The sequence below is a fragment of the Nerophis ophidion genome, linkage group LG25, assembly GCF_033978795.1.
Source record: "Nerophis ophidion isolate RoL-2023_Sa linkage group LG25, RoL_Noph_v1.0, whole genome shotgun sequence".
NCBI lineage: Eukaryota > Metazoa > Chordata > Actinopteri > Syngnathiformes > Syngnathidae > Nerophis > Nerophis ophidion.
This window is the reverse complement of record NC_084635.1, coordinates 17,227,238-17,247,016: the sequence shown is the minus strand read 5'-3', so window position 1 is coordinate 17,247,016 and position 19,779 is coordinate 17,227,238. Positions and strand designations below refer to the sequence as shown.

The 19,779-nt window shown below is 39.9% G+C and overlaps 1 protein-coding gene across 2 annotated transcripts in view; it reads left to right on the top strand.

Annotated features, from left to right (window-relative positions):
- The window catches only part of smad3a (SMAD family member 3a), a 56,072-nt gene that overhangs the window by 23,051 nt on the left and 13,242 nt on the right, over positions 1 to 19,779 (top strand). For both annotated transcript variants that reach the window (XM_061887667.1, XM_061887666.1), the window contains exons 2-3: positions 16,474 to 16,667; positions 16,774 to 16,908. In XM_061887667.1, coding sequence (XP_061743651.1) covers positions 16,474 to 16,667; positions 16,774 to 16,908 — 329 coding nt within the window. The remainder of the gene's footprint in view (positions 1 to 16,473; positions 16,668 to 16,773; positions 16,909 to 19,779) is intronic.

Below are 19,779 nucleotides of genomic sequence, written 5' to 3'. Positions count from 1 at the left end.
ATGTTCTCCCCGTGAATGCGTGGGTTCCCTCCGGGTACTCCAGCTTCCAAAGACATGCACCTGGGGATAGGTTGATTGGCAACACTAAATTGGCTCTAGTGTGTGAATGTGAGTGTGAATGTTGTCTGTCTATCTGTGTTGGCCCTGCGTTAAGGTGGCGACTTGTCCAGGGTGTACCCCGCCTTCCACCCGATTGTAGCTAAGATAGGCGCCCGCGACCCCAAAAGGGAATAAGCGGTAGAAATGGATGGATGGAATATGGAATACCACAAGCGCGATGAGTATGCACACAATAGATTAGATACATTTGGATATAAACAGAGTTGGTTATAAAAAAAAAACATAGGTTGATAGGAATAGATTGGAAAAAGAATAGAATAAATTGGAAAAATAGAATTGATTTTGAAATGTGATTTCAAGATGCCGTTGGTATCATTTTCATTGGAATTCAGGAAAAAAAGATTATGAAGTTTGCAAATTTTGGCTTTTGAGTACATTTCTTCAGTAGTGCCATTCGAACCATAAGAATTTATTCCACACACACCTCCCACTCTCTCTGGAAAAGCTATTAGATGTTTCTTTTCCTTTTGAAGGGGCTGTTGAGGGAAGGGAACCTATGACTGGGTGGGAGAGAAAAGCAAAAGCCATCTTAACTGTCTCCCACAGGTGATATAATTTGGTTGGTGTGCTGGACCAACAAAGTGGAGCCAAATGTGACACATGAAACTCCAAGCCAGCCTGAAAAGAGTGTAGTGAATATAGATACCGTATTTCCTTGAATTGCAGCCGGGGCACTAATTAATTTAAAACCTCTTCTCACTCCTGCACTTATCAAAGGCATGCGGTAAAAGTAAGCATGCGCTAATTATTTTAAAACCTCTTCTCACTCCGGCACTTACCAAGGCCTGCAGTAAAAATTTGAGTGTGATGTAAGCTTGGACCTTAAATCCTACTGAATAGCTCTTAATCTTCTTCCCTTCGTGCGATTTCAAATTACCGGTATTGAAATCTGCCTCCTCCATTTTGAAAATGATGACAGGGGAAGTGTCACTCGTGACATCACGAGTTTGACCAGGCGGTAATACTAGGCATGCGCTAATTATTTTGCGAAGCGAGTTTGACCCGGCAGTAATTCAAGGCAGGCGCATACTATATGCCCTGCGGCAATTCAAGGGAATACGGTAATTCCTTATGACAAATAATTATTATCCACTGCTAAAAAAAGACTTAAATCTCACAATTATTATTGTTTTCAAACAAGCAATTAAACAATCTTGTCTTGAATGAACGGTAAAAAAGTCTAAACTTTATTTTAGGAAAACACTGTAGCTTTTTCTACTAAACATGCCGGTTTAGTAGTGTTATCTCTCAAAAGGGCTCAGGAATCTCCATAAAATTGATACTATATTGATCATATCCATTTACTCATAAACTTTGTAAGTCTTTTGTTGTCATACACCAGATATATATGATAATAGCTTCAATATAGAGGCAACTTGTTTTTCCACTCTACTGGTACTTTAAAAACATCTTATTTAGTTTTTAAGACAAATGTGTCGATTGTGCTTTGTGCACTACTGTATATTACTTTAAATAGAAATAGTAGTTTGACAAGTAAGGCAAAGAACATATGAATCCAAACCTATTGAACCATATTTGGAATTTATTCCTGAGAGCTTAGATTTTCAAGAAATGAAGGACTGTGTCAAACCCCCCCCAAAAACATGACTGGTTGTCTTTTTGTCTTGTTATTGAAGGACATTAGGGTTACGTTCACACTGCAGTGTCAGATGTCCAATTCGGATATTTTTGTCAAATCTGATCTTTTTAGTGGCCGTAATGTAAATGTAATATGACCCGCATGCGGAGATGACGTCTTGACGCAATGTTTACAGAGGTAAACATGACTTCCAGTCTGGTCAGTTTCAGTACTGGGGCATTTCCCTCTTCAAATCAAGACTCAAAACACACCTATTCCTGACTGCTTATTCACTCTAATCATCATATCTTATCTATCTTTGTTGTTGTCGTTTTTATCCAATTTGATTTTATTGTTTTGATTATGTACAGTGTCCTTGAGCGCCCAGAAAGGCGCCTTTATAAGTAAAATGTATTATTATTTGTGGAAATTTCAGGTATTTTCTGCAATCAACATCAACATTTTCTGAACCAAATTATTGCGTACAGTAGATTAAAAAGGAAGAGAACAAGTATTTTGGCTCTGGCAGTTTTAAGGGATATGTGTGCTTGAAGAACGTATATCTGCGGGCGAGCAGTCAGAGACGGGAGTGGTGAAACTTTCACGTAAGTTACGAAAACATTATTTTCACTTGTTTTCTGCTTTGTTGTCAACAATTTATTTTTTAATCGTCTATTTTAGCGAATGATTATGTGGCCTATCGCCCTTTGATTACATTCTGGTCACATGAATGCGACCTGAGTGTGGAAGCGTTTACATTGACGACGCATCACATATATTTTCTGTTTATATCCAAATACAAAAGAGGTCTAGGTAGCATATAAAAATTTCGGAATTGCACTGTTCACATAGACATGACAAAATCCCCTACAGGTCGCATATGGACTAAAATATTGTAATTGACCTGCAGTGTGAAGAAGGCCCAGAACTCCGCTCACTGCTATTGGACTTAAACTCTGTTATTAGTGGCCCGAGAGACTGGCCACTGACTGGAAAGGCACAAAGGCCTTCGCATCCCGACACACCCCTTCATCCCCAACACCTCCTCCCCTCACTCAGTGCAGGGACGAAGGCAGGCCAGTCGGTACAGGCAGACAGACGGAAGAGAAGGGAAGAGGGGCAGGGGGTCAGGGGGCCCAGACAGTGTTGAGACACCCTGCCAGGCCCTTTGTCCGGCAGCACCCTCTTTTCTTTATCCATCGCCCACTTGGTCCTTCCCCCTCTTCAGTTTTATATGCACTTAACTACCAGGAGCATGCACAAATATCAAATCCCCCACAAGATAATGTGCTCATATTTTTTTTTAAATGGAATGCCCTTTACCAACCACAAACAAAACAGACTTTGTCCTGCGCTGCATCTTCTGGCATTCGATGTTAAATTCCAACAGTGTCACCAAAAGAGGTGAGAAGTGGTTGAAACTTTGTATGAACGTGTGATAGAGGCAGAGAGTATTGTTTTGGGACATCATTAACCTTAATACACAGCGTTTGTGTCTCAAGAGTAAGAGGGCTTGTCTCAAAGTGTTTATTTTCCCCCCCAGTTCCAAAGTCTTTGAGACTCAGTCTGCTCTGTCTGAGCCTGTTTTCTATGACGTGGAGACATCACACTGGGTTGTACATAAATACACATTTTTTGATCCCCTCTCCTCCTCACATTCATTCTTTCAGTGAACTATACCCCTTCTTCTATGAATGTTACCGTGGCTTTTACATGTTTAGCTAATTTGCAGAGATAATCCCTAAATGCCTAATTCCCCTAATGTTTTTTTGCTTGGCCACTGTCGTGCATTCTGTGTGCAAGTACAGATTGCAATCTCAATTATTCACACAAAGGCACACACTGATTGAGTTAAAAATCAGTCAGTCGGTCTCAGCCTCCGCTCACAATTAATTGCCTTGTTTTGACAGTTCGCCCTGTGGGGAAAATCCATACCAATGGATGCCTTTCATTTTTTAACCTCAGGTTCATTTTGAAGGCCTTTTTAAAGTGTCTCCTGACTTTCGATTGCATCTGTCCCTGTTGCGAAGCAGCAAATCTGAAACTAATAATAGATCACTTCTACATCACCAACTACAACCAGATGCTGTTATGTACTAAATGGTTGTGATTGTGATTTGGATATTTCCTGAAGTTTTCAATGTGATTGAATTGTGTATAACAAACCCTGGCAGGATGACCAGTAATGATTCCCAAGCGCGGCCACCGCTGCTGCTCACTGCTCCCCTCACCTCCCAGGGGGTGGAACAAGGGGATGGGTCAAATGCAGAGGGTAATTTCACCACAACTAGTGTGTGTGTGTGTGTGTGTGTGTGTGTGTGTGTGTGTGTGTGTGTGTGTGTGTGAATATCACTGGTACTTTAACTAACTTTTAAGGGTACATTGAGGTCCATAATCGCTCTTAAAATGAAGAAAACAATCAGTTGTTCTTTGAAAGTTGAACATTATCATGTCAAAGGTTGTTTGTGTTTACCTAAGTTTGTCTGTTGTTTGTGTGCAATGTCTTCAGAGCAATATCAGAGAGAGCATTCTATTTTAATATTGTTTAAACTTTGGTCTGTTTTGTTCACTAATCCTGTTTGACACTGTTGGCCAGTTTATGTGGGTTGAAGTCTACTGCTGTGGATTCTTGAATGTCCACACCTTCTGTTCACCTTCGAGACACAAACGCATAGACATAGCAGACCAAAGAGGAATTTAGGCTCCCAAGCAGCCTCCTGCCTCAAAGCAACAATGTGTTTTTTGCAGCTTGAGGTTGTTTAGACAGCACTGCTGCTTCTTCTTCTCAGCAACAGGCTGAGGCGTGAAAGTGGTGCAGTTCTTTACTGCACAAGAGGTGTTTCTCATCAGCATCATAAATGTCCTCACTGAAGTGAGTCATTGGAATGAGAGGCACACAATGTGTGTCTAGACCTGTCTGTCTGTCAGGGTTTCATCTTTCAGTGTTGTGATCAAACAGCCATATAGTGTAGCAGTAAACCTGGCACGGCCTGTACAATAACTTAGACTATACAGTTAAACTACTTTGTGAACCTTTCTACCCCATTGTCTTTATGAATGCGGCACTGTTTTGGACTCATCACATTTTTGGAAAACACCTGTGCTTTTGCCTTCATTCAGATGAAGTGCAATATATTCCTGGTCAGATACCAACCCTCAATATACCCTTTAATATTGTTGTGAAATATTGTATGGTGGGCTTCACGGTGGCAGAGGGGTTAGTGCGTCTGCCTCACAATACGAAGTTCCTGCAGTCCTGGGTTCAAATCCAGGCTTGGGATCTTTCTGTGTGGAGTTTGCATGTTCTCCCCATGAATGCGTGGGTTCCCTCCGGGTACTCCGGCTTCCTCCCACTTCCAAAGACATGCACCTGGGGATAGGTTGATTGGCAACACAAAATTTGCCCTAGTGTGTGAATGTGAGTGTGAATGTTGTCTGTCTATCTGTGTTGGCCCTGCGATGAGGTGGCGACTTGTCCAGGGTGTACCCTGCCTTCCGCCCGATTGTAGCTGAGATAGGCGCCAGCGCCCCCCGCGACCCCGAAAGGGAATAAGCGGTAGAAATGGATGGATATTGTATGGTAGTCGTTACCCCCTGTATGTCAAAATGTTGATTTGACTAGCTGTGAACTTTAGGAAAATCTTAGTAATTCAAATATAATTCAATGTTTTAAATATCAAGATCCCCTCACCAAAACAGTTGGTATGAGAAAATTATGAAATCATATCGATAGAGCTTGTAACATAAAAAAAAAAAAGCTCTAATAACCAATTTAAAAAAATAGATAAAATGATCAACTGAGGAGGTGGGTTAGGTTGAGAAAATCAAGTGTTCCTTTTCTCCAACATGCCATGCTTTAAAACACTTGTCATAGGTATAACTTGAGCTCAGTGTAAACCAGAATTGCAACGCCAGCATTGCTGTGACAGCGTTTTAAAGGAGACTTAACCCGAATAAAAAATATGTATTTATAATTCTCACCTACTGGTAGGGCTGGGCGATATGGTCTTTTATTAATATCTCAATATTTTTAGGCCATATCACGATACACAATATATATCGACATTTTGCCTTGAATTAACACTTGATGCATATAATCACACCAGTATGATTATTCTGTTCCTACACTAAAACATTCTTGTTCATACTGCATTAATATATGCTCATTTTAAACTTTCATGCAGAGAGCGGTATCACAACTAAGTCAATTTACCAAAACTGTTTTTATTAAACAGTTTATCAAGCAGTGGCACAAACATTCATGTCTTTTCAAAACAGAAAGTGCAAGATTGTCAGAGACATTTTAAAACAAGCTATACAGTAAGGGCACTTTTGTGCATGATGTCACTAAGATGACATCAAAACAACACTAAATTAAAGTGCACTTTTTGCACAGAACGCCACTAAAATAGTTTAAAACAAAGTGCACTTTTGTGCAAGATGTCACGCAAGATATTTCAATAACTGTCAAATAAAAATAAGCTGCATAATAGGAAATCAAATAGTGTATGTCCTTCGCTATGTGGTGGGTTCCTGCGGTTGTTATCTCCTTCTGTTGTTGACTATTTTTTTCATACGGTGTTGATCTGGAAATGGTTGCTTCCGTATTCTGTTGATGTGGCACGGGCCGGAGATGTTGACATGCAGAGTTTTAATCACTCTTCATTTTCTAGCAGGTGACTTTTCAAATTATGCTACAAATTAGCAGTATCGCTATTTTTTGTTGCAACGCTTTTGTCGCATGCTTTAGATATTACGGTCATCTGTTCAACATATTCCTGCTTGAAGCTAAACCACTGCCGGACGATGGACTTTGTGCTGTTTTTCTTGGGAATGAATTATTCTTCCTTCATTTTTTACCAGATTGGCACCATCTTTCTCTCGTATTACCACTCGCACGGCACCGTTTGCATTACCTGCCACTGCTATCTTTTCCCATCCTGCTACCTCTCTGCTCCGCGAGAGCGTATGACGTTGCACGCGCGACAGTATGTGACATATGTAACAAGGTGCGCTTGTTTTATGTCTCTGTGAGAAGGAGAGACAAGAAAGAATGAGAAACGCATGTAGTGTAATGCCCACAACTAAAAGCAACTGTGTGAGAACGTATACTCGAATATCACGATATAGTAATTTTCTGTATCGCACAGAGACAAACCTGCGAGTATATTCAATATATCACCCAGCCCTCCCTACTGGTACCTATTTTGTGTTCTTTGGATCTGTAATAGTCCCAAAAATCTGAAATCAAACCATGGTAGGCATGGCGTACAGTGTTTACCCCAGAAAATGTGTTGCCGGGGATCGGCGGATGTACGGGAAGTGGGGGGGTGAGTGTAAGGAAGAGTGTAACTCGGCCTGTCGCCATCACGTCTCCACCTTATCCCTGCCACCACAGCCTGGGCGGGCAATAGACTATAGACTGTGGTGAAGTAGGCCAGCTCTGTCGCATGAAGAATTCTACAATTTTTGGTTGTATTTTCCGCTCCATTTGCTGAATGGCGACATATATGATATATTTTCCAATATTTTTTCCGTACAGTAAAAACAAAACAACCAAGTCAAAATAATGACTTACTCAGTAAAATTAATGACTTACTGTAAGTAAGCGTTTGCAATAAGCATTTGATAAAAAGAGTTAAAAGTGGTCCCACTTACTGACGGATGCTCAACTCATCATGCTTAATTTATTACAACATTTGGGAAGCCTGTAGTTGATTTTTGTTAGGTAAATGTTATATTTTTATTAACATGTGATAGCAGGGACCCTGCCATTCAAAACAAAGCTGTTTCATTACCAATGATTAATATAACTAGGCGCAGTCAAGGCATTGAGGGGTTCCAGTTTGGTGGCCGCGGGATTAGGTCTCTGCTTTTTGCAGACGATGTGGTCCTGTTGGCTTCATCTGGCCGGGATCTTCAGCTCTCACTGGATCGGTTCGCAGCCGAGTGTGAAGCGGCCGGAATGAGAATCAGCACCTCCAAATCCGAGTCCATGATTCTCTCTCGGAAAAGGGTGGAGGGCCATCTCCGGGTTGGGGAGGAGACCCTGCCCCAAGTGGAGGAGTTCAAGTACCTAGGAGTCTTGTTCATGAGTGGGGGAAGAGTGGATCGTGAGATCGACAGGCGGATCGGTGCGGCGTCTTCAGTAATGTGGACGTTGTACCGATCCGTTGTGGTGAAGAAGGAGCTGAGCCGGAAGACAAAGCTTTCAATTTACCGGTCGATCTACGTTCCCATCCTCACCTATGGTCATGAGCTTTGGGTCATGACCGAAAGGATAAGATCACGGGTACAAGCGGCCGAAATGAGTTTCCTCCGCCGTGTGGCGGGGCTCTCCCTTAGAGATAGGGTGAGAAGCTCTGTCATCCGGGAACTCAAAGTAAATCCGCTGCTCCTCCACATCGAGAGGAGCCAGATGAGGTGGTTCGGGCATCTGGTCAGGATGCCACCCGAACGCCTCCCGAGGGAGGTGTTTAGGGCACGTCCAACCGGTAGGAGGCCACGGGGAAGACCCAGGACACGTTGGGAAGACTATGTCTCCCGGCTGGCCTGGGAACGCCTCGGGATCCCCCGGGAAGAGCTAGACGAAGTGGCTGGGGAGAGGGAAGTCTGGGCTTCCCTGCTTAGGCTGCTGCCCCCGCGACCCGACCTCGGATAAGCGGAAGAAGATGGATGGATGGATGGATGGATAATATAACTATAGCTGAATACCTACTCGGTGGCCTAGTGGTTAGAGTATTCGCCCTGATATTGGTAGGTTGTGAGTCCAAACCCCGGCTGAGTCATACCAAAGACTATAAAAATGGAACCCATTACCTCTCTGCTTGGCACTCAGCATCAAGGGTTGGAATTGGGGGTTAAATCACCAAAAATGATTACTGGGCGCTGATCTCTACTGCTGCTGTCCACTGCTCCCAGGGGATGAACAAGGGGTTGGGTCAAATGCAGAGGACAAATTTCACCACACCTAGTGTGTGTGTGACAATCATTGCTACTTTAACTTTAACTTAACTGAAAAATAGTACAATAGCAATAGGAGAGATTCTTCATCCCTGAACACCATGGAGTTCATGTGGGTTTTATGATGCAGTTACATTATTATATAAACTATCAGAGACTCGACTATCGCCACAATGTTTTAAAAGTGCAAAACAGTATGCCAGCAACAACTTGAGGAGTAAAGTGATCTATGATTTCATCATGAATATGATGGTGCTGGACAACTAGACTTTTATAATTGTTGAAGATACTGGCATTTATCATGACAAACAAAATGATTTATGGATATAGTGATATAATGTGAATGCTCCAAAGCATTCACACATGGTTTTCTTTAAACTTCTTCCCATTCTCCAGATTTTGGCATGTTCTACCTTCCACATTTTTCACCCGATTCAAAGCGTTCCAACTTCAAACTGTTCAGCCTATTCGGAAATTGCGGGCTTTCCCTTGAATAATTCCAAAAATTTCCATATTTCCCATAATTGCAGGTTTTCCGGGACATTTTTCCCATTCAAAATGAATTGGCCATTTTTCAAACTTCCTCCATTTCCACATTTTTCAAGCGATTAAATCCATTCCACCTTCAACACATTCCACCATCCTTAAATATAAACTACTTTTTTTCCCAAGTTCAAAAAAATTCCAAGATTTCCAAAGCTCCATTTCCACCCTTTTTTCTGGCGACTACTCCTTCCACATTTTTTCAACGCATTTTAACCGTTTCACCGTCAAAACATTCCTCTTACTCAGGACAAAAAACAGTTGTTTTTTTAAACTAGAAAAATTCCCGGTTTTCCCGAAACTCCAGGAATTCCATAATACCATTTCTCAATTCAACATGTTACTACAACATTTCTCGACCGATTTGAAAAATTCAAACACCAACCATTTCAACTCATTCAGACCATTCAAGGTTTTTGTTTACCATTTTCAAAAAAATTCCCGATATTCCCCAAATTCCCAAATTTTTGGGAAATTCCCATTGAAAACAATGGGACATTATTCAAAGCTTCACAACGCCAACATTTTCTATTTGATTCAAACTTTTCCAACTGCAAAATATTTAGACTGTTTGAGAATTGTGTGCTCTACTTCAACAATTCTAAATAAAATCCAACAATTTCAGTTAAACTTCAGCATTGGAGTATTCACATGCAATTCCCTCAGGAATGGCCTCATCCAGTTATTACTGTTTTTTTTTTTTTTTGCTGCCTATGTTATTATTTATTACTGAGTCAAAATTTCATACCGTACATGTGCAAATGTGTATGGCTATGACAAATAAATCTTTGAATCCTTGAGTATTTTTTGCATTGTTGATGGTTGATAACTGTGAAGTCATAACTAATTTTGTTACTTATTGGTTGAAAATAAAAAGATTGCAGCATTACAGCACAGCCCATTTTTATTGCTGATAAGAGTCTCGATGATTTAGCGTAAGACCACGTCATACCACGTCTTAACATTGAATGTCTCCAGAGATACTAATGTAAAGAAAATAACCCAAACCAGAAGTCTCAGCCGCCACTCATGCTGCTGCACTTTGTGCACGTCTGTGTGAGCCCACGCGGAGTTTAGTCCCAGCAGACACCCACGCAGCAGCAGGGACATAAGACACATACCAAAGAGATCACATAATTTCACACATCTACTCTCAACAAGGGCCGGTCGTAATTTTTTTTTTCCGTCCAAAAGGAATAAGGAAACACCCTACACCGGAACCCAAACAATAAAATGTTCCCTACTTAAAGACCATTTTTATAATATTTATAAATACTTCCAGAAAGTTTTTTCATAACCACAACTTGAAATATTATTGCACAGATTCATGCTTTTGAGAAAATGTTTCCTTCCATTCACTGTCCTTCCTCGCTAATTTGTTTCCATGTTTCTCTCATGTCATCGAAGCCTTCGCCCGGTTTGTCCAAACGTTTTCCAGCTAAGTCCGGATCAAAAAAATTTAAAAATGCAAGGGCCTGTTTGATATATTTTGTTCATTAAATATACTAAAACAGATACAATACAGATCAATCATCCATCCATCCATTCATTTTTCACTGCTGGTCCCTAGTGGTTCTCAAACTTTTTTCACCATGTATCACCTCAGAAAAAACTTTGCTTTCCAAGAACTGCCATAATGAACAACATTAAAATACAGTAGTAGAGTAGGCATAAGTATTAAAAAAACAAGCCAGAGGTTTTATTTAACAAGTATATTTAATAATTTTGCCCACTTTAAAATTACACACAGTTTGAACAGTAACCCTGTGTTAGAATATTTAATTGATTCTTTGCCGTACAAGTAGATGTAGCCCACATACCACCGTTTGAGAATGGATGTGCTAAAATATATGAACACAACATTCACATCTTATCTTTGTGTCAAATCAGATTATTATAACATTGAATCCTACTACCTTGGGATATTCAATTTCTTCTTATTATTATTAATTGATTCATTACTAATTAATAGGGTTTGTCACGATACCAGAATTATAGATGTCGAAATGGATATCTACGGACGTAATCAAAGACCATATACAGAAAAACACAGGTTTTCAGGTCTCATTCTTAAGGGATTTGGGAAGATTAAATTTTTTCCTTTAATTTTTGTGCAATGATCTTATCTGTCTTTGATTGTCATACATGTCAGATCGATAACGGTGATCAGCAGTGAGCATATTAACTCGATAAACATGACAGAAGTATCTATTACAACAGCCACTCAAAGTTGACCATTTCCAGATCTACTTGCGGTTGTAATGTATCACAGAAGTAAACGGAATACGCAATTTTGGAGTTGTTGTTGAGAGAAAAAAGCTAACTCAATGTCGGTTGTGTGCCGGTCATTTGGTTCGCCAAAGTGATGTGGAGCAAATTATGCAAATGTGCAACACAACAAATTTTGTACGACTCAGCACCGGATTTTTCTGGGAGAGTCCTAAATTTCAGTGTCCCTCCCGAAAATCTCCCGGCGCCACCGTTCTCAAAAATGTCTCCCGATTTCCACCAGACAACAATATTGCTACACCATTCTTCACACGGTTATATTGATATGAATGAATCTGAATTAAAACAAAGACACAAGTCATACAATTTTGTAATTTTAATAATTTTAATAACCCCCTCGGCCCCCTCTAAAAAATGGTTAGATCCACACCAATGTTCCCTCTAAGGTACCTGTGCAATTGCGCATTGCTCTCTTGTCCTCCTCGAACGAAAAATCTGTGCAGTGCACAAAATCCAAATCCAACTTAAACTCTAAACAAATTAAACGCATAACTTATTCTGTACCATTTTTATCAAGTGTTCACAACAGATAAAACAATCACGACGTCAGCCAAGACATTTTGTACTACCAGTCTAGGGTTGCCAGTGTTCTGTACTCCATCGTAGTGTGCTGGGGGGGCAGCAGGTTCAGCTCCAGACTGGAGAAACTGATCAGGCGGGCCGGTTCTATGATCGGAATAAAACTGGACTCACTGGTGACGACAGAGAAGAGGACTGTGGAAAAACTAGTGAGCATCCTGGATGATGCCAGTCACCCTCTGCATACTGTTATCAGTAGCCAGAGGAGCCTGTTCAGTGTTCGACTGCTTCATCGCAAGTGCAGGACTATTAGACTAAAAAACTCCTTTGTCCCACATGCCATTAGACTGTACAACTCCTCTCTGGGGTGGAGGGGGGTTACTAGGATGACGGGGGATGCAAAACAATAACAGTTCAATACTTTTTCATAACATGGTCACTACTGCCTAGTTTCTCTTGTTATATTCTTATTTTACTGTTATATTTTTATTCTCATTGTTACTTTTTATCTATCCATCTATCTATCTATCTAATTTTTAAGGAGGAAGTGCATCAACAATGATTTTATTGAGCAAAACTGATTACTGTCGGCCGGCCCATAACCACACCAAAACATCAGCAGCAAAACTACTATCCAACAAAACTGTCTGTCATAATCACACCAAACAAACAAATTTCATATCGACAGCAGCCGCTTTCGTTCATTTGTGTCAAAAGACCCACAAACTTGGCTCAGCCAGTGATTTGTTCACAGCCACAAAAAGAGTTGGACAACTCTTCTGTATTATGAAACTTTCCAAGTTCTACTCAGTAAGTAATAAATACTGAGTAATTATTAACATTATTAATAATAAATACTGAGTAACTGAATAATAACCTTTTGTTAGATGCTCATAAAAAAACAGTTTTGAATATCTCCCTAATTCTGAGGTGTCAAGGTTGGCAAGTATGGCTACAGCTGCCAGCAAAAGGAGTATTAGCAGTTTAGCTTCTACTTGTAGAGCTAATCTGTATTATTTGCAAGTAGAATTTATGTTAACAGTGCATGCAGCATCAAAATCTGAAAAGTGTAATGTTTACATTTTAATGTGTCGTGTTTATTTTGCGTCTTGCATCTCTGAACACTCAAGACTGTAAAATAGAACTCATATTTTTTCTACATTTGTTTGGTTGTTCATCTTATTTTATTACTTTGTTATTTAGTTAGTATTTTAAGATATATTTTTAACTAATCTCTTTTTTTTTTTTGTTTTTAGGTCAAATGTTTTAAAATTGGCAGGGTAAAAACAATATATAAAAAAGTGGATGATATATAAAACATTTTTTTTTGCTGTATCACATATGATGGGTGCCTTTCACAATTGACCCGGTACGGTACCCATTCCGGGTACCTGGAAAATTTTCGATACTTTTGTGTTATTAAACTTGTTTTTGATAATAAAATAAATTTTTTATTGCAACATTTTAAAATGACCTGATGAAAACTGTTTTCCTTTTGTTATACAGTATTTTGTTTTATGATCACATTTCTGAGTCTCATTTGCAAGTATGCTATTAACTTGCAATAAATGTTGCAAGTCCAAGACTTTGGATGGCTGTAGTGTATGGTTTGTGTTTTTGTTGCGCCTTAAAAGTGTCAATAATATAAGTTAACCAGTTGTTTGATTGTAATTTGCTTAGTGTTCATTAACAAATTGAAGGTTTTTAAATCACCATATAAAATTGCTAATGCTAAGAAGTAGCATATCAGTAGCAAAGCCAATGTATATTAGCATCAAACTAGCACATTTTTGGAAAAGTGGAATCATAATTTACTTATATTAGCGCGTTTTTGACTCACTTTCTTTGTTGCCATTGAAAATTGCAATATTACCTAGAGGTAGTATGGCTGAATCTGCTCTTAGTGCTGCTGGAGTGATCGCCAAACTGCAAAATCCCGACTGAGTCACGCGCAACCGAGCTACCGTTGCATGACACTGTTGGATTTTACGTGAATTTGTGAACCGGTGAGATTAAGTCGGCGCCAAAAAAGCACTGGATTTAGTAACATCCCTACATATTGCCCAGCCTTAGTGCATGGTGTAAATATGTGTTTTAATGATTGAGCAGCTTTCTTCTGTACAGTTTATGCCCTAACATTGACTGATGACATGTCTAGGAGCAAGTCTTTTCAGCCCAAAGTCATCTGAAAACCCCTTAACCCTTAACAGGATATGCGGTGTAGAATATGGATGTATGTATTACGGCAATGGTGTTCTTCACACAAAGTGAAGTCATACTTGCTTTGTGTGCTTTGTAACCTAAGCTTCCCAGTTATTTGTTTGGATAGGAGGTCACATGCTTGCATGCTAATGCATGTGGGTTTAGCCTTTTCCTAAAGATATTGTAGAAATACCCAACCACACATAGCACATGAGGCTGTGCAAGGAGCATTTGGGCATCTCTTTCAACAGCCACATTAACAGTAATTGGACTGAAAGCGACACACTGGTCTTGCACAAAACCTTTCATTCTAATTTCATTTCAGCAACTCTTAAATGCATTGACAGCATTTCCTGTCACATGGGGTTCCATCATTGATTGCACTTGCTGTTGTTCGCAGACATTGTGGTTTTCTTCACTAACTTCTAGCAATGCCTCCTGAACTGTGTTCTATATGGTCCCATGCACACATACAAAGCTACAGGACTGCAAAAAAAGGTTTGGCTTTGTTGTTTAAGGGTGTGAGTTCGGAAATGTCACGTTTGGTTCAGTGATTACAAAAACTTGAGGGTTCCAGGTTCGATTCCCGCTTCTGCCAACCTAGTCACTGCCGCTGTGTCCTTGGGCAAGACACTTTACCCACATTCTCCCAGTGCCACCCACACTGGTTTGAATGTACTTAGATATTGGGTTTCACTATGTAAAGCGCTTGGAGTCACTAGAGAAAAAGCGCTATATAAATGTAATTCTCTTCACTTGATGTAGTGCTATTGTAAAATGCCAGCTCCTTTTGACACTTTAGATATTTCGCCAGAATGTCAGAATTTTTCACTTTTAAATGATTGCAAAACCTTTGACAGCGTCTCTCGTCATATTTAAACGTTTTTCTATCTTTCCCCTTCTTCTCCTTGCCGGAGGTCTGCATCCTATAGTTCTCTAGGGCAGTGGTTCTCAACCTTTTTTCAGTGATGTACCCCCTGTGAAAATTGTTTTAATTCAAGTACCTCCTAATCAGAGTAAAGCATTTTTGGTTGAAAAAAAGAGATAAAGAAGTAAAATACAGCATTATGTCATCAGTTTCTGATTTATTTAATTGTATAACAGTACTAAATATTGCTCATTGGTAGTGGTCTTTCTTGAACTATTAGGAAAAAAAGATATAAAAATAACTAAAAACTTGTTGAAAAATAAACTAGTGATTCAATTATAAATAAAGATTTCTACACATAGAAGTAATCATCAACTTTAAGTGCCCTCTTTGGGGATTGTAATAGAGATCCATCTGGATTCATAAACTTAATTCTAAACATTTCTTCACAAAAAAGAAATCTTTAACATCAATATTTATGGAACATGTCCACAAAAAATCCAACTGTCAACACTGAATATTGCATTGTTGCATTTCTTTTCACAGTTTATGAACTTACATTCATATTTTGTTGAAGTATTATTCAATAAATATATTTATAAAGGATTTTTAAATTGTTGCTATTTTTAGAATATTTTTGAAAAATCTCACGTACCCCCTGGCATACCTTCAAGTACCCCCAGGGGTACGCGTACCCCATTTGAGAACCACTGCTCTAGGGGACTGTGTGGCTCAGTTGGCAGAGCAGCCGTGCGAGCAACTTGGTGGTTCCAGGTTCAATTCCAGCTTTTTTCCATTGTAGTCACTTCCATCATATCCTTAGGCAATACATTTTACCCTTCCTCACAGTGCCACCCACATTTGTTTAAATGTATCTTAAATGTAGCTAATGGGTTTCACTTTGTAAAGCGTTTTTAGTCCCTACAGAAAAAGCACTATATTAATTCACTTGACTTCACTTCATTAGTTCCTGTAAACAGCAAATCTGGTGGCCTTTAGACTTTTGCATAACACTGTACATAATAAACCACACCAAACCCCCATAGTGCATGTCATCACTTAACACTTCTAAAGTGCAGAGGCAGTGAATGACAGCTTTTACAGTACTGCTCTTGGCTTTATGCGGGTACAATAGTTGACCCAGATGAGGACTCGGGGACCTCTCAGCTGCTATTGCATTAAAGAGCCTTGTTTACTTAAAGAAACTAATGTGTGGCCTTCAACTGAGAAAAAAAAATTAATGAGCTAATCAATTGTTGCATAAGTTGGTGTGTTTATTTTCTCAAAGATGATCATCTACTCTCTTTTTATGTCAATCTCCGGCACCAGTCAGATCAGAGTACACATTCTACAACATAATCAAATGTACTCTCTTTCCTCCCTTTTCCAGGTCTCTGGATGGCCGCCTTCAGGTTTCCCACAGAAAAGGCCTGCCGCATGTTATCTACTGTCGCCTGTGGCGTTGGCCCGACCTGCAGTCCCACCATGAGCTGCGAGCAGTGGAGCTGTGCGAATACGCCTTTCACACAAAGAAGGACGAGGTGTGCGTCAACCCTTACCATTACCAGAGAGTCGAGACCCCAGGTATGATGTTTACCCTCGCACCAAGTTGTTTCCCCTGCGTCAGTCACTTTTTGTTTGTGTTTGTGTTATTCTTATGCATGTGTGTGCATGTGTGTCCATCATATAGTCCTCCCTCCTGTGCTGGTGCCCAGACACACAGAGATCCCGAGTGAGTTTCCACTTCTGGATGACTACAGCCATTCAATCCCTGAAAACACCAACTTCCCTGCTGGCATTGAACCCCAGAGCAACTACATACCAGGTAGTAGCAGCACAGTTTAGAACCCAACCAACAAGTTACACATGGCAGATTTTGTTGTATATATCCACAAAACTAGGCCATAATTAGGATTTGATCTTCAGTTCTTTCAAATGAAAAAGTATTAAGGAGGTTAATTAACGTGAAAAATGTCTCCCGAAATGCAGATAAATAAGCATTGATTATGTTTCTCTGTAGAAAAATTGCTTTGAAGTGCAAACTCATCATTAGTGGCTTCAAAAACAATGACGAAGAAAATGTGCTGCTCATTCAGGCCGACAAGCTATTACTTTTCCCAACCCAAATATTCATCGGTTCCAGATGAATGAGGTGGTTTGGCCTTTTTCTTCAAAAACATATTCCACTATGTAATGCACGTTCAGTCAGTAAAGCGTTGTTGTGATGACTAGCCAGTGCTTATAGTCTTCAATTCATTTATGTATTTGTCATTTTGGCTTACACTGCAGTTTTTAGTTCATCATACTGTAATTCCAAAGTGGTACCATTCGCTAAAGCTCCATAATCCTAAGAAATAGCACAATTCCTTCCATTGAGGTCACCTGGTTTTGAGGGGCTCAATAAAGGATCAAACTAAGTTTTTGTAAACTTAGGTCACTTGGTTACTCTTTTTTTAATTGCAAAATGCACACAATGACATTAGGTATACTGTAGATAAGTTCCAGTCAACCTTTAGCCCGCGGGCTAAATCCAGCCCGCCAAAGCTTTTCATTTGGCCCGCCGAACATCGTCCAAATAGGCTTGATGAAACCGTTAAAACTAGGGTTAATCATGTATGCATTACTCCCGCCACCTTGTAGGGGGCAACAGCGAAGCATATGTGTCACACTGAAGCAGCAGTGGGGTTAGTAGAAGAAAACAACTTATTCAACCCTGGAAAAAAAAAAAAGTTCTTCCCCAAGCAAGTGCTCGAGTCATAGTTTTCTGGAGGACTTTTTACACGATGGACACATTGATCCAGACAAGCAGCAACAATGTTAGAAATCCCAGCATGTAAGCTTCATAACGAAACTTGGTCAAACATTTGTCAGTCGATATAATTCATGCATAAAAATATTTAGTTGGTTTTGTATTGAAATTGCTGACTTCGTAGTGTCTTTTGTATTTGTGCTTGTGTTGTTTTTTGTCCAAGTGTAATGATCAAAGCTGTAGTGTTAAATTTGACCAGTAAAGGGCAACAACGCTAATAGTGATAAGTCACATACAATGTTTGATGTGTGAATATTGTGTAATTTCTGAATGTGTAAACATTTGTAATTTAATTTGTGAATATATTAACACTAAAACAGCGGTGCCCAAACTACGGCCTGTGGGCTGGATACGGCCCGCCAGCGTCCAAAATATGGCCCGCGGGAAGTCCCAGGTTAAAACAAAAATATATATATTTTTTTATTATTTTTTTTTTTTTTAACCTGTCCTTTCTAGCCCATTCATCAATCCACTTTCTACCGCTTGTTACTATTGGGGTCTCCTAGCCGGTCAGGCATATCTTTTTGTCAAAAAATGCATTTTCTCCATCGGTAACGTGACGTCAACTGAGTGCTCTTTCAGTCAATTAGAAAAAAAATTATGAAATCGTTGGAGACACATAAAATAGCTTCCGGGTGTAGAGTTTTTACTTTTTGCAGTTTGTCTTGTGGCGGTGTTTAAAGAATTTAAACTTTGGCGACACTATGAATTATGCAAGCTTGCTGGGCAAAGTGAGAGGAGAAAAGCTGACTATGCTAAACCATGAATTTGCTGCCCAGCAGATTACAATGCCACGCTAAACACAGGCAAACCTGTCATCTGTTTGGGCCAGCCACAAAGTAACTAAACTAATTACAAGCTGTGGAAAGGCGTTCAATGATGGGGAGTTCGTGAAGAAGTGTTTGAACGCTGTTGGGGAGGAGGTTTGTCCGGACAAGAAAGATGCTCTGAACGCAGTGAGTCTGCCCGCATCTACAATTACAATTACCACATTTTTTTTAACTCATTGCGACCCCTGAGTCAAAATGTTTAGGAACCCCTGCACTAAACCTTCTATACACAATGGAATTTAGTTATGTAAAATACACAATGAATGTTATACTTGTGTTATGTTTATTTTATGTTTACAAGCCTAATTGAATGAAGATGTTTAAAGACCTGCGATGAGGTGGCGACTTGTCCAGGGTGTACGCCGCCTTCTGCCCGATTGTAGCTGAGATAGGCACCAGCGCCCACCGCGACCCCAAAGGGAATAAGCGGTAGGAAATGGATGGATGGATGTTTAAAGACAGAAAAATAAGGAAGGAAAATAATTCAAAAGAAGGAACATCAATCCTCAACGAAAACTGGAACTTCTTTTTCTTCATGCTGTTAACTGGCTGCGCATGTTGGAAACAAGTAACGAGGGCAAAATAATGAATTTATTGACAGTGCTGTGTGAAAGCCGATGTGTTTACTTTGCAATTAAGTAAAGTCTCAAAGAAATATAACCTGCGGAGGCATTTTCTGACGAAACATCGACATCTCGATGTCCGCCCCCTGAGCCTTTGGGGTCTTGAAACTGCGGCGGTCTTCATTATGCCCTGCTGTAGATGTTACTAGTTTTATATATACATTTGTAGTTCTTTTATAGTAAAAGGCTTTCTTTCCCTGTTTTGCTGCTGTGTGATGTAGTGTTTCCTACATGACTTAGGGGTAGCTTATGTCATCGTCAACTAGTTTAATTTCCATAATTGACCACAAACTGTGTTGCCAGATATCGTGAGAGAAACAAGCGCTACAAAAACAAGCCCAGCAGGCAAGCAACCACATTGTGAAAAATATAGATCCCTTTATTATTGCACTGTGCATACACAGCACTAAAATTATAAACATAATACGTACAAA